Raw genomic sequence first — 13,802 nt, 5'->3', positions numbered from 1 at the left:
AAGCACATGCTGCAAGGGCCAATGTGACGCTCTAGTAGCGGCCGTTGTCAACTTGTGTGATAGAGTCCATCTGTAGGCTTCCACGATGAATCAGTTAATTAGTCTACTAATGGTGGCAACTATGGGTGTACGATCAGGTTAAGTAATTGTGTGAAATACAGTCTGCAGTTTAATGTGACTGTGCGAGTCCTTTGAAAGAGTAACTGCTGGCATTAAAGGAAACAGGTATGCTCTGGATAAAAGAGCATTGGTTCGAATCAACTTACAGGACAGGATAGCAACATTAAGAGAGCAGATCGATACCAGAGCTGAAAAATTGAAGAGGGGTATCAATATGCAATATGAAATACGCAATATGCCGTCATTTTCAGGCGGTACCACTAGGATGAGTGTTTTCGCTACATCCCTCGTCCTTTACAGCGTGATCGTTCTCCACCCCTTCCCCCAATAACCGGTCGCAGGACGCGTCGGGTGGAGTGGTAGGGGCACGGCATCGCTCAGGCCTGGGCGAGCACCTCGGTCCATCAGAGATTCTGTTGCCGTCGTCGGGGGCGGAAGTGGCTCCTGGCCGACGTTGCTGTTTTACTTGCCTGAGAGATGGGTCCCAAGGTTTGCTTAGGGTATAGCCACTGTCTTGTCGATCAGCCTGTGAGCTACTCGAATTTTAATAGCTTCCTTCACCACACCGTCCCAAAGCGACGAGCCCTGTCTTAACACTTCTGGAAGGGGTAGGGAGAGAACACAGTAGAAACAGGCGGGGCGTAGTGAAGTCTCTCATTCTACAGGTAAGGTACGCACTCTGAATATCGTGTTGTGAAGACGACTTCACCCAGCTGGACACCCGCGAATAGTACAAACAGTCGATTCGGCGAAAAAGTTTAAGATCACACAATATGCAATTTATTTTTTGGGCTGGTCATGTGAAAGCTATACAGACAAGAATACTGGTAAAAAGGGCTTATATTCTCAATGATTTTCAACTCACTTGTTATAATGGATTATAATGGTAAGAAGGCACAGAAATTCGATATAAGTGGGAGGACAGAGAGAAGGAATTGCGGCAGGGTTTTGATATGCACGGAGATCTTCGTGCGTTATGCAACGTGTTCTGCTGCTTCTTCCGCGACCTAAGCGCCGGACTGACCCCATGTCGGAAGCAGCTCATCCGCCATGCAAGCCGCCACGCGGAATGTCTCCGCTATGACACAGTCCTTCTACAAGTGGAGTGTTGCATCAACCCGAAAACTGGCAGATTAAAACTGTGTGCCGGAGCGAGACTCGGACTCGGGACCTTTGCCTTTCGCGGGAAAGTGCTCTACCAACTGAGCTACCCGACTCACGCCCCGTCCTCACAGCTTTAGTTCTGCCAGTATCTCATCTCCTACCTTCCAAACTTTACAGAAGCTCTCCTGCGAACCTAGGCCATTCTTTGGCTGTTGGTTTTAGACAGGATGGAAGCAAGGCCGAAGGAAAATCAAGATACCTTCATAGGATTTGTCGACCTGGAAAAAGCGTAGACTAAATGCAAGACGTTTGACATTCTGAGAAAAGTAGGGTTAAGCTATAGGGAAAGACGGGGGATGTATAATTTGTACAGAACCAAGAGGGAACAATAAGAGTGGGAGACAAAGAACGATGTGCTCGGATTAGAAAGGGTGTAAGACAGGGATACAGTTTTTCGACCCTGCTGTCGAATCTACGCAGTGAAGAAGCAGTGACAGGAATAAAAGAAAGATACAAGCACGGTGCTGCGACTGACCTCGTCGAGCGGCGGCGCGGCGCCGGGCGCGGGTGCGGGCGCGCAGTCCTCCTCGTCCTCGCTCTCGGCGCAGTCGGTGTGTCCGTCGCAGCGCCACGACGGCGGGATGCAGGCGCACGTCTTCACGCACGTGTACTGGCCCGCGCGGCACACGTCCGTGCACGGGTACACCTCCTCGTCCTCCACCTGCTCCTCCTGCGGGCAGCGGGCAGCAGCGTCAGCGGTAAGCGACGGAGAAGAAGGGTAGTAGGAGTAATCCATCCAACTAGAGACCTATATCATTGACGTCGGTTTGCAGTAGGGGTTTGGAGCATATACTGTAATCAAACATTATGAATCACCTCGAAGGAAACGATCTATTGATACGTTATCAGCACGGTTTCAAAAAATATCGTTCTTGTACAACGCAGCTAGCTCTTTGTTCGCACGAAGTAATGGCCGCTATCGACAGGGGATCTCAAGTTGATTCCGTATTTCTAGATTTCCGGAAAGCTTTCGACACCGTTCCTCACAAGCGACTTCTAATCAAGCTCCGGGCCTATGGGGTATCGTCTCAGTTGTGCGACTGGGTTCGTGATTTCCTGTCAGGAAGGTCGCAGTTCGTAGTAATAGACGGCAAATCATCGAGTAAAACTGAAGTGATATCAGGTGTTCCCCAGGGAAGCGTCCTGGGGCCTCTGCTGTTGCTAATCTATATAAATGACCTGGGTGACAATCTGAGCAGTTCTCTTAGGCTGTTCGCAGATGATGTTGTAATTTACCGTCTAGTAAGGTCATCCGAAGACCAGTATCAGTTGCAAAGTGATTTAGAAAATATTGCTGTATGGTGTGGCAGGTGGCAGTTGACGCTAAATAACGAAAAGTGTGAGGTGATCCACATGAGTTCCAAAAGAAATCCATTGGAATTCGATTACTCGATAAATAGTACAATTCTCAAGGCTGTCAATTCAACTAAGTACCTGGGTATAAAAATTACGACCACATAGATAATATTGTGGGGAAGGCGAGCCAAAGGTTGCGTTTCATTGGCAGGACACTTAGAAGATGCAACAAGTCCACTAAAGACACAGCTTACACTACACTCGTTCGTCCTCTGTTAGAATATTGCTGCGCGGTGTGGGATCATTACCAGGTGGGATTGACAGAGGACATCGAAAGGGTGCAAAAAAGGGCAGCTCGTTTTGTATTATCACGTAATAGGGGAGAGAGTGTGGCAGATATGATACGCGAGTTGGGATGGAAGTCATTATAGCAATGACGTTTTTCGTCGCGGCGACATTTATTTACGAAATTTCAGTCACTAACTTTCTCTTCCGAATGCGAAAATATTTTGTTGGGCCCAACCTACATGGGTAGGAATGATCATCAAAATAAAATAAGAGAAATCAGAGCTCGAACAGAAAGGTTTAGGTGTTCGTTTTTCCCGCGCGCTGTTCGGGAGTGGAATGGTAGAGAGATAGTATGATTTTGGTTGGATGAACCCTTTGCCAAGCACTTAAATGTGAATTTCAGATTAGTCATGTAGATGTATATGTAGATGCAGGTGAAGAAGGCGCTTTCTACTCCCTCTTGCTACCTTCTGAAATTTTCCTCCACGCGATACTTCTACCACTCCCATAAAATATCTTCGAGATATGAACGGCTGCGGGGAAATAGGCGCCTCTACCATCTATTTTATTTTACAGAGCAATCGGCGCTACCAACGAACAGCAGAATACACAGTGTCCCAGTTCACTAGGGACACCTTGTACAAAATTCCAAACTACAGTGCTATCTTGTGGTGAATTGTGTCGTTACGGTGCTTGAAATTCCAATAACAGCTGTGCACGAGGTGCGACAATAAAGTAACGAGACATGAGAAAAAAAAAATTGCTTACAGTTTTAGTCAAGTTCAGTGTTGTCTCCTTCAAAGTAGTTCCCTCCTGATTGCACATACTTTTTACAGCGCTTCTTGCTTTGATGGTAACATTTCTGGAACTCATCTTCTGTAATATCCTCCAAGACCCTCGTCACAGCTTTTTGGACATCTTGCGTTGTTTGAAAATGGTGTCCCTTGACCGCCGTTTTGACTCTTGGAAATAGAAAAAAGTCGCACGGAGCGATATCTGGTGAATAATGTGGCTGTGGTAGTACTGAAATTTGTTTTGAGGTTAAAAATTGCTGTACTGATAGAGCAGTATGGGATGGCGCATTATCGTGATGTAGAATACAATTATCAGCAATGTTGGCACGGACACGAAGAACTCTTTTACGAAGTCTTTCTAAAATTTCTTCTTAGTAGTACTGGTTAACTGTTTGTCCAGGAGGCAACCACTCTTTATGAACAATTTCCTTGGAATCAAAGAAGCACACAAGCATGCATTTCACTTTTGACTTTGACATGCGAGCTTTTTTTGGTCAGCTTTGAGTACCATTGCGAACTTTGCCGTTTTGTCTCTGGATCGTACTGAAAAAACCAACTTTTATCACCAGTGATAACACGGCTCAACAATTCTGGATTGATTTCCGTTTGCTCTAACAGATCGGCTGCCACACTTTTCCGTGTTTCTCGCTGTTGTGGTGTGAGATTTCTGGGGACCATTTTTGCACAAATATTTCTCATACCAAGATCTTCAGTTATTATTAGACAAACCATTTGTCGACTGATGTTCAGTTCTTCTGCAATCATTTTCACAGATAATCTTCGATCAGATCGTACGAGTTCAGGCACCCTGGCCAAGTTGAGATTCGTCCGTGAGGTTGATGGTCGTCCACTGCGGTCTTCATCTTCAACATTCGTTCTGCCTTCACTAAACATTTTACGCCAACGAAAAACTTGAGCTCTTGACATAACCTCATCTCCAAAAGCCTTCTGAAGCTTAAGGTAAGTTGTCGTCGTTTTTTCGCCCAATGTAACGCAAAAAGAAATGGCATACCGTTGCGCAATATTATGCGGTTCCATTTCCATTACGAGAGACACAAACACTTGTTAACTTAATACAGCACAACTCACGACTGAGCAGTTGCATCGATGTGCCACTTGGACTAAAAGCAGCTTATAGACCAAGGTCAAAGATATTGTGCTTACGCAAGCCTGCACGGTTGCCACATCTTGCAAAGAAAAACAGTCTCTTACTTTATTGTTGCACTTCGTAGACGGTCAAAGCAGGCGTCCCGGCTGCAAATGTAACAGTATGTGTCTGATGACACACGTAAAATGGCGATGGAGTAATGAAGCAATATCAAGTTTTGTTCAGTTATTGTAAAATTTTATAAACTTTGTATACAATTTTTAAAACTTTTAAAATTTTTATATATATTTTTTCAATCGCACCCAAAGTTTATTTATTTATTTATTTATTTATTTTGCGAAGTGATGACCAGTTTCGGTAGCTTAACTACCATCTTCAGACCAAATGCACTCACTGTATACAAAGACCACTGCATTGTCTACAATATTCTTATTTTAAATTAGCGTTAATTAGTTAAGCTACCGAAATTGGTCATCACTTCATAAAAAAGTATTTGATGCTAAATGCGTTTGAGACAATATACAGAAAAATTCCGAAAGTTTTAAAAAGTTTTATAGCGAGTTCTTAATTTTTTTATAATTTTAGAATAATTGATTATCTGATTACGATCGCTTTTTCCTATTATGACATGGTCAGATATATTCATCATTTTTTGTGTTAAGTTAGGCACATCAGCCAGTGAATTCGTCGAATTCGAGCCGAATACCGAAAGGAAAGGTCGTGGTCGCTCCGCCAGAACAACGCCCCAGCCCACAAAGCGAAGGTCGTGCGCGAATGTTCGGTCAGCAAACGGATCACAGTCCTGGGTCACCGCTCCAGGCGACTTCTGATTCTTATCCAAATTGAATTTGGCAGTAAAAGGAACGGTTACTACGCAGTTAAGGACAATCAACAGAACTGTACACCAGTACCACAAGCAAATCCAAAAAAAAACTATTGTGACTTGTCACAAAACATTTTTAAAATGATTTCAGCTGTGTACTCACACAGTGGCAGACTATTTTGTGAACATTATTCTTGACTTTTATTTTTCACAGACACAGTCCTAATGGAACTGGGATACACTGAAAAGGAAAAAGTTGTAATTTCACTCAACACACGTCAGGGCGATACGCCAGTGGCTTGCTTCGATGGGAACGTAATGGCAAGCGACACGTAAAACGGCTGGTTCTAAGACGGACTTCTGCACGTATTCAGAGATTACAGCCACTTTTGACGACTTGCAAGAAAACTCAGATGATCTCAGTGATACTCGGGTCCTGAGCACATTCCCCATGACTCAGAGCTACATAAATTTGTAAATCCGTTGTATCTAGTATGTTTCACGAACGTAATGGTAAGTGTATGTCCATCCCATTACGTTTCTGAAATGCATGAAATATGAGGTTATCACCGAATAGCTACTGTTGAGGCTTGATGGCGTGTGTATGCATAATTCTTCATTTATATTCTTGCAACGAGTTTAAGCTGGTAGGGGTACATTGCCGCTCTTATGTCGAGAGCATTAATAAAACACACAAATACAGTTTCTAAAAAAATAAAATTGAAAGCCTCTAAAAGTTTTTACAATTATTAAAACATGCTTTAATAAGCTGAAGATTCTAAATGATTTTTTTTTTAATACATCAAGCCCTCGATTACTCGCATGTGGATTGCCCGGTTTGCGGATTCTCCGAGAACAGTTCACCGATTTCAGCAAAGATAAAGAAACAAAGCCTGAAGTATTTGTTATAACGAACATTTTTGTTTAGAATACGAATTTTTGGTTCTATCGACGTGCATGACGAAAACATCCGCGAGTGGTTAAATAGCGATGCCTGTGAAGAGGGTTTTGAGCAGTTAAGTGACGTGGATATCCTCACATATTTCAAAAATGTATGTATGTATGTACATATGTGTGTGTGTGTGTTCCACATCCCCTCCTAAACCACTGGACCGATTTCAACCAGACTTGGTACGCAGATCTCTTACTGTCAGGCAACAATCGTTTTGGAGGTAAGAAGCAGCCAACCACCTATCATAGTTTAGGAGATATGATGTAATTAACAATGAGATGCGTGAAAAACTGCCGCATCATGTATGACGTTTAAATGTATTACTTCTGTACTACCCACTGTATTCGCAATAAATTTCGCAGTCAGTATCCCCATACGTCGCTAGGTGCACCTACATCTACACCTATATCTACGTGGCTACTCTGCAATTCACACTTAAGTACTTGGCAGAAGGTTCACTGAATCACATTCAGACTATCTCTCTATCAGCGCACACTCCGCTGCAGAGTGAAAATCTCATTCTGGTATCTCTATCGTTCCACTTTCAAACAGCCCGCGGAAAAAATGAACACTTAAATCTTTCCGTGCAAGCTCTGATTTATTTTATCGTGATAGTTATGTCTTCCTTTGTAGGCTGGTGCCAACAAAATATTTTCAAATTCGTCTCAGAAAGTTGATGATTCAAATTTTGTGAAAAGATCTCACTGCAAAGAAAAAACGTCTTGATTTTAATGATTGCTACCCCAGCGCGCATAGATGCTGTCTTCCCTGTTTCACGGTGTTACAGAACTAACTACCCTTGTTTGTTTTTGATGTCCTCCGTCAGTATTATCTGATAAGGATTTCTCAAAAGAGCGAGAGGTAGCGTGGTGTGGGCAGTCTCTTCAGTAGATCTGTTGCAACTCCTAATGTGTTCTGTCATTAAAATGTAGTCCCTGGTTCGCCTTCCACACAACATTTCCTTCGTGATCCTTCCAGGAATTCGATTAGAGCAGTTTGCTTGTAACCAGTATCTTGCGTAGATGTCATTTTGATGGTTAACTAGGGTTCTGCGATCTGTGGGGATTGTTCGAAACTTCGCACAGGTGCAGAAGAAACTTCAATTCTGAAACACCTAAAAAGGACTTTTTCCCATATACGAAGGTTGTCCAGAAAGCAAGTTCCGACCGGTCGCGAAATGGAAACCACACTGAAAATCAAAAATGTTTTATTTGCAACAATTACCTATACTTTCCAGCCAGCGTAGATAGTCGCCGCTCCGACTTGCCATTCGTCACAGCGTTGTAGCAACTTTCCAATACCCTCGTCATAGAAGGCAGCCGCCTGTGCTTTTCGACAATTCTCCACACTGGTCTGCAGCTCGTTTATGTCATCAGGGATGAAAATCAGATGGAGCCACGTCCGGATTGTACGGTGAATGATCAAACACTTCACATGGAGAACGCTGCAAGAGCGTCTTCATTGTCCGCCGCAGTGTGAGATCGAGAATTGTCATGAAGAAGAAACAGCATGACAGTTGCGTTATGTGGGGTTGCATGAAATCAGGCAAAATCTCTCGGCAGGTACCCATACGTGGCGGGAGACACTATTTTCTGTGGGCTCATAACTGCAAAGTGCAGCCTGACGCTATCGACGGGCATACTAGAGACACTCCCCAACACGTCTGTGCAAAGCTTCATCGGATTTTCACTGTGGTTTCCATTTCGCGACACATCGTAACTCACCTTCTGAATATCCCTCGTATATCAAAGGCTGTAAAATAAAATAAATTTGGGCATTATTATTGAGCGACCCTCAACCGTTCATCGTCAGGTGAATATATGTTAATAACTACAGCAGGGATGCTTTTTTATGCACAGCTTTTCAGTAACTTGTAGCGCCGTCTTTCAATGGCCACAACTAGAAAATCACTCTGTGACCATTGAAAGACAGGGCCATTAATTCGAAAGTCGTATATGACTTCAAAAAGTAAACTACACGTTATTATGATAGGCCACGTAGCTTACACTGACCTCTGCAACTCGACAAAAGTTTATTATGGTACCACACATAATTCAGGAGATGTTACGTCATAAACACGGGAATACGTGAAAAAATGTCACATCATACATTAAGCTTTAATTCATTTATTCTTTTCTACTAAGACACACCTAAAGTTGAGTCAACTTTTGGAAATCCCTGACATCTGGCAGTGGTTTTGACAGCTTTCAGCTGCGAAGCGCAAACGGTTTTAGGTGAAAACAGTTGTCCTATAGAGCAATGAAGAGGCGCTGCCATAGAGACGTTTACAAAATCGCATTGCATACACGCGAAGCACCTGCGCTCAGCGTACCGAAACTGTCAGGGATTATGTTTCTTAATCGGAACGTTATACTTATAAATCTGCAAATTATGCGTATTTCCAGGTAAGACCGTTCCAAAATTTCAAATGTGTTTCCACGCACACATGAAAACGAAATTCTTTCGATATCTCATTACAAACGCAGTTGATTTTTTGTTTTCGTTTCCAGTAGGAAATTGGCAAAGTGAAATGTCATGTTTTTCAGGTAGTAGTGAATATTTCTGTAGAGTAAGAGAGGGAATACAAATTCAGGGGTGTATAGGAACCTGTTATCACGCACTCCGAGGCACTGAAATTCATTGATATGTTATTAGACTATGCAGGTCAAAGGATCAATTGAACTTTTCTGTGCCGGCCGCGGTGGTCTCGCGGTTAAGGCGCTCAGTCCGGAACCGCGCGACTGCTACGGTCGCAGGTTCGAATCCTGCCTCGGGCATGGATGTGTGTGATGTCCTTAGGTTAGTTAGGTTTAAGTAGTTCTAAGTTCTAGGGGACTGATGACCACAGATGTTAAGTCCCATAGTGCTCAGAGCCATTTTTTTGAACTTTTCTGTATCACTAGTTGCCACTGAATAGTGACGTAATGATGTTGTATCAAATGCGAAATGTAGCTTGTTTTGTAAATACAGGAAACAGCAGTTTCCGGTAAAAATTTGTTTGTTAAGATTATCCGCGTTTTTAGGTTCGTATTATGCTGGCCAATCAGGAGCTTGCTGTACAATCAATTGACAACAGTCTTTGTAAAAACGAAGCGCTTCGCTTTATTGAAATTACAGAACATAAGCATATGGGAAGAGTTGTTGGACGAAGAGTATTTTAAAAAGGATGTGGGATGGAAGATTGGGTGGAGCTCCCCGAACCGAGCTTTTGGAAATGGCGGAGGAAGGAGAGTGTATGTGTTTGTGGGGGGAGGGGGGGGGGTGTTATGGGGAGGAGAGGAGTGTTCTGTGAAAGTTGGAAGGATGGGTAGATCACGGGGGGTTTCATGGTCAGGTAGTGGGAAATGGGTAGTCGTCCGGATAGATGGTGGACAATATCCAATTGCAAGACTGATTGTGCGTGATTGTGCAGGCGTGGGGGAGGAGAAAACTTATCGTGCAGTATCACGTGGCCCTTTTCTCATCGGTGAAAGTAGGCTGATTTAGGACATCTATGTAAGGTTTACTATAGGTACAAGCCTTAGGTATGTAACAGTATTGTATCCCAAGTACGGTGCTGCTTGTAGTAGTAATTATTATTCAGAAAAATAAGAGTGAGGGCTGTACGTGGTCCTTCTAGCGGCTTGCCATCAACTTTCATGCTATATATTTACCTGCGAGTATTATAATGGGTGATCCGTAACTGTCGACTGTAAATCTCGACTCTATACTAAAAAATAAACTAAAAGTGTCAGTATAACTTACTGCCGGAAACGCTTTTCTGTGAGATAATACGGCAATGGATATTTAGCATAAATTGCGTTTTCAGTCAGCGCAATTACCATTTTTGGGGCGAAGAAAATCACACTCCATCTTGGAGATCCATTCCCAGCATCAGTTCTCCGTCTACGTTTGGTCGGGAATCGCTATTGACAGCCCACTCGATCTGTTTGAACTACTGGGACGACAAAGAGATGTCAACTACTTGCATTTTCTTCTGACCATCCTCCATGATCTACTGGAGAATGTTCCGCTTGCAGCGCCACAGAAGGTGTGACTGCTTCATAATGAACTCCTTTACATTATCAGCGCGCTGTAGCCCGCTGTTTGGATGAACATTATCCCGGGAGGTGGACTGGACGTAACGCACCTATTGTGTTGTCAGCACGGTCCCCCGGTCTCATCACTTCTGGCTGCGGGCCACATGAAACAGCTTGTGTGCTGCTAGCTGCATAACACAAGATCTGTGGAATGCAATAGTGACTGCTGACAATACGACCTGGGGTATCCTATAGATTTTCCGATGCGTGCGATAGCGATCGTGTACAAGGGCAGTATTGTGAAAGGAATGATTGACGCTTTGAATACCTCCTGTATACGCCTTGACCGTCCTTTAAACGTGAATGTAATCTCTCAGTATAAAGAATAATACATATCTGCATAACGACCTCCTTGTCACTGTTGATCCGTTGTGGACGCGGGACAGCGGCTGGTGAAATATTTGACGACAGCCGCGCAATTTGAAAAGCTATTTTATTTTCATTACTAGTTTCGGCAATTTAATATGCCAATATTATGCCCCTTATGCGCGTCATGTATAGACATTCGAACTTATCGATATTGGCATATTGGAGCTATCAGTACCCGGACATTGTGAATTTGTATTTCAAGTGCTTTTTTCGAAGACTTGATAGGTGCTAGTTGTTGTCAAGTCTTCGAAGGGAGTACTTGAAATACGAGTTCACAACATCCGGATACTGATAGCTCCAGTATGTCAATATCAATACGTTCGAATATCTATACATGAAGTATATATGGTGCTTCGAGATGGCCTACTGAAGTGCCGAAACTGGTTGTGAAAATAAAATAAAATAACTTCTCAAACTGCACGGCTATTTGGCGATTTTCCTTGTTCAAAATCTCCTTCTCTTTATGAGCATCCCCAGCAATATGTTGTAATGACACTTTTAAAAAATGGTTCAAATGGCTCTGAGCACTATGGGACTTAACATCTGTGGTCATCAGTCCCCTAGAACTTAGAACTACTTAAACCTAACCAACCTAAGGACATCACACACACCCATGCCCGAGGCAGGATTCGAACCTGCGACCGTAGCGGTCGCGCGGTTCCAGACTGAAGCATCTAGAACCGCTCGGCCACAGCGGCCGGCAATGACACTCTTAATTTTTGTTTAGTGCAGATTAGTTAACCTTTGTGTCAACAGGTAACGTATCATCCTGTTTCTGTTATAAGCAATAGTGTGGCAGCCCTGGGAGAAGGACCGAGCGAGGTGGCGCAGTGGTTAGCACACTGGACTCGCATTCGGGAGGACGACGGTTCAATCCCGCCTCCACCCATCCTGATTTAGGTTTTCCGTGATTTCCCTAAATCGTTTCAGGCAAATTCCGGGATGGTTCCTTTGAAAGGGCACGGCCTATTTCCTTCCCAATCCTTCCCTAACCCGAGCTTGCGCTCCGTCTCTAATGACCTCGTTGTCGACGGGACGTTAAACACTAACCACCACCACCACCACCACCACCACCACCACCTGGGAGAAGGAGCTGGGGCTTCTTACAGCAGCCAGCTTGCTACCAGCCGATGCCAATCTTTCGCTCCCCGCATTCTCCACAAAAGGCCCCCTTAGGCTGTGTGGTTAGTGATAACACCTTAGTGGCGGTTGGCATCCAGGTGACATTGTTAGAGAGGAGTAGTTGGACTGTGTATTTAAAATGAAATAAGGAATGGTTTTTTCCATTGCACAAATGGATTTAGATATCTGATATTTGTGCCTGTAACTAGTAAATAACCTTATCGGAAGTATCCGATCACCTATTAGTGCACATTATCTTCTCCCTATTATCAAATACATAAAAATTATATGTTACGTATATTAATAATACGTATATAAGAACACATGCATATTCCAGTGCAACGTTGTGACAAAATTTGAAAGCATTTCGTCAAAAACTCTCGGATTTTGCAATTAGGAACATTTACAGTTTCTATATAAGAACAAAAGTATATGTTCGTTTCTTCAACATCTCATCTCCGAAAGTTGTTCACAGGTTGCTTTGAAAGTTTCACGGTACATTGCATTCGAATACTTACGCTTTTTTATGTACCTACTCGAATGCCATCTGGTATATATGTAAAATACGTATGTAATAAAAGGGGAAACGTTACAAAAATATAAATGTTGGTATGTTCAAAATCGTTAATCTCTGATCTCTGAAAGTTGTCGACTGATAGCTCTGAAATTTTCAAACTATGTTGGATTCTAATACGTGCGTGTTTTTAGGTAGCTAATTCTAATTGTTACCGAAAATATCAAAAAGTACGTTTCCGATTTGCTTCAAATTTTTACACGTTAGTACAATAAATATTTAGACACATATAGATATATACTTGCAAGTATATAAATATATATCTGTATACAATATACAATAGTTAAACGTTGGTAGGTAACCCTGGAAAGCTGTATTTACAGCTTATTGGTTTATGATTAGAAATTATAACTACAGAATTTGAATTTGGAATAACAATAAACTAGGCTCAACGTCAGAGAGAGGGGGTGGGAAAGGAGGAGGGACAGAGGGGTGGGAGGAAATGGACATGGAAAATGGGAGGAAGGAGATGGGCAACGAGAGTGAGCAGGAGGAGACGGAGAGAGGGGGAAGGAAGAGAAGTTGGGCAGAGGAAGCGGGGAAGAGGTCATGGACTGAGGGAGGGAGGGGGGCAGAGAGAGGGGGCCGAAGGAGAGAGAGGGGGGGGGAGGAGAAGAAGAAGGACAGACAGAGTGGGAGGAGGTGATGGACGGAGAGAGGGGCAAGAAGGAGCAGACCGACGAAGAAAGGTGGAGGGGGAGATGCAGAGAGACAGGGTAGGGAAGGAGATTAGGATGTATTGCAGTTTCCATAGATATTTGGATTGCGTGCTTTCTAAATGGTTCAAATGGCTCTGAGCACTATGGGACTTAACATCTGTGGTCATCAGTCCCCTAGAACTTAGAACTACTTAAACCTAACTAACCTAAGGACATCACACACATCCATGCCCAAGGCAGGATTCGAACCTGCGACCGTAGCAGTCGCGCGGTTCCGGACTGAGCGCCTAGAACCGCTAGACCACCGCGGCCGGCTGCGTACTTTCTCTTTTTTTTTTTTACGCTTAAGTAAAATGAGCCGCATCAAAGTGTGGCCAGGTACAGCTAGTTGCTAATACTGAAGTAAGTGTTTTGTAAAACAATAAACTGGTAGCCAAGATCGCAGGAATTCTTT

The 13,802-nt window shown here is 43.4% G+C and overlaps 1 protein-coding gene across 1 annotated transcript in view; it reads right to left on the bottom strand.

Moving 5' to 3' along the window:
- LOC126252420 (low-density lipoprotein receptor-related protein 4) overlaps positions 1-13,802 on the bottom strand; it is an 827,262-nt gene that overhangs the window by 636,897 nt on the left and 176,563 nt on the right. The window contains exon 4 of the mRNA XM_049953310.1: positions 1,760-1,954. Coding sequence (XP_049809267.1) covers positions 1,760-1,954 — 195 coding nt within the window. The remainder of the gene's footprint in view (positions 1-1,759; positions 1,955-13,802) is intronic.

The sequence above is a fragment of the Schistocerca nitens genome, chromosome 4, assembly GCF_023898315.1.
Source record: "Schistocerca nitens isolate TAMUIC-IGC-003100 chromosome 4, iqSchNite1.1, whole genome shotgun sequence".
Classification (NCBI taxonomy): domain Eukaryota; kingdom Metazoa; phylum Arthropoda; class Insecta; order Orthoptera; family Acrididae; genus Schistocerca; species Schistocerca nitens.
This window is presented reverse-complemented; position numbering and strand designations above follow the sequence as displayed.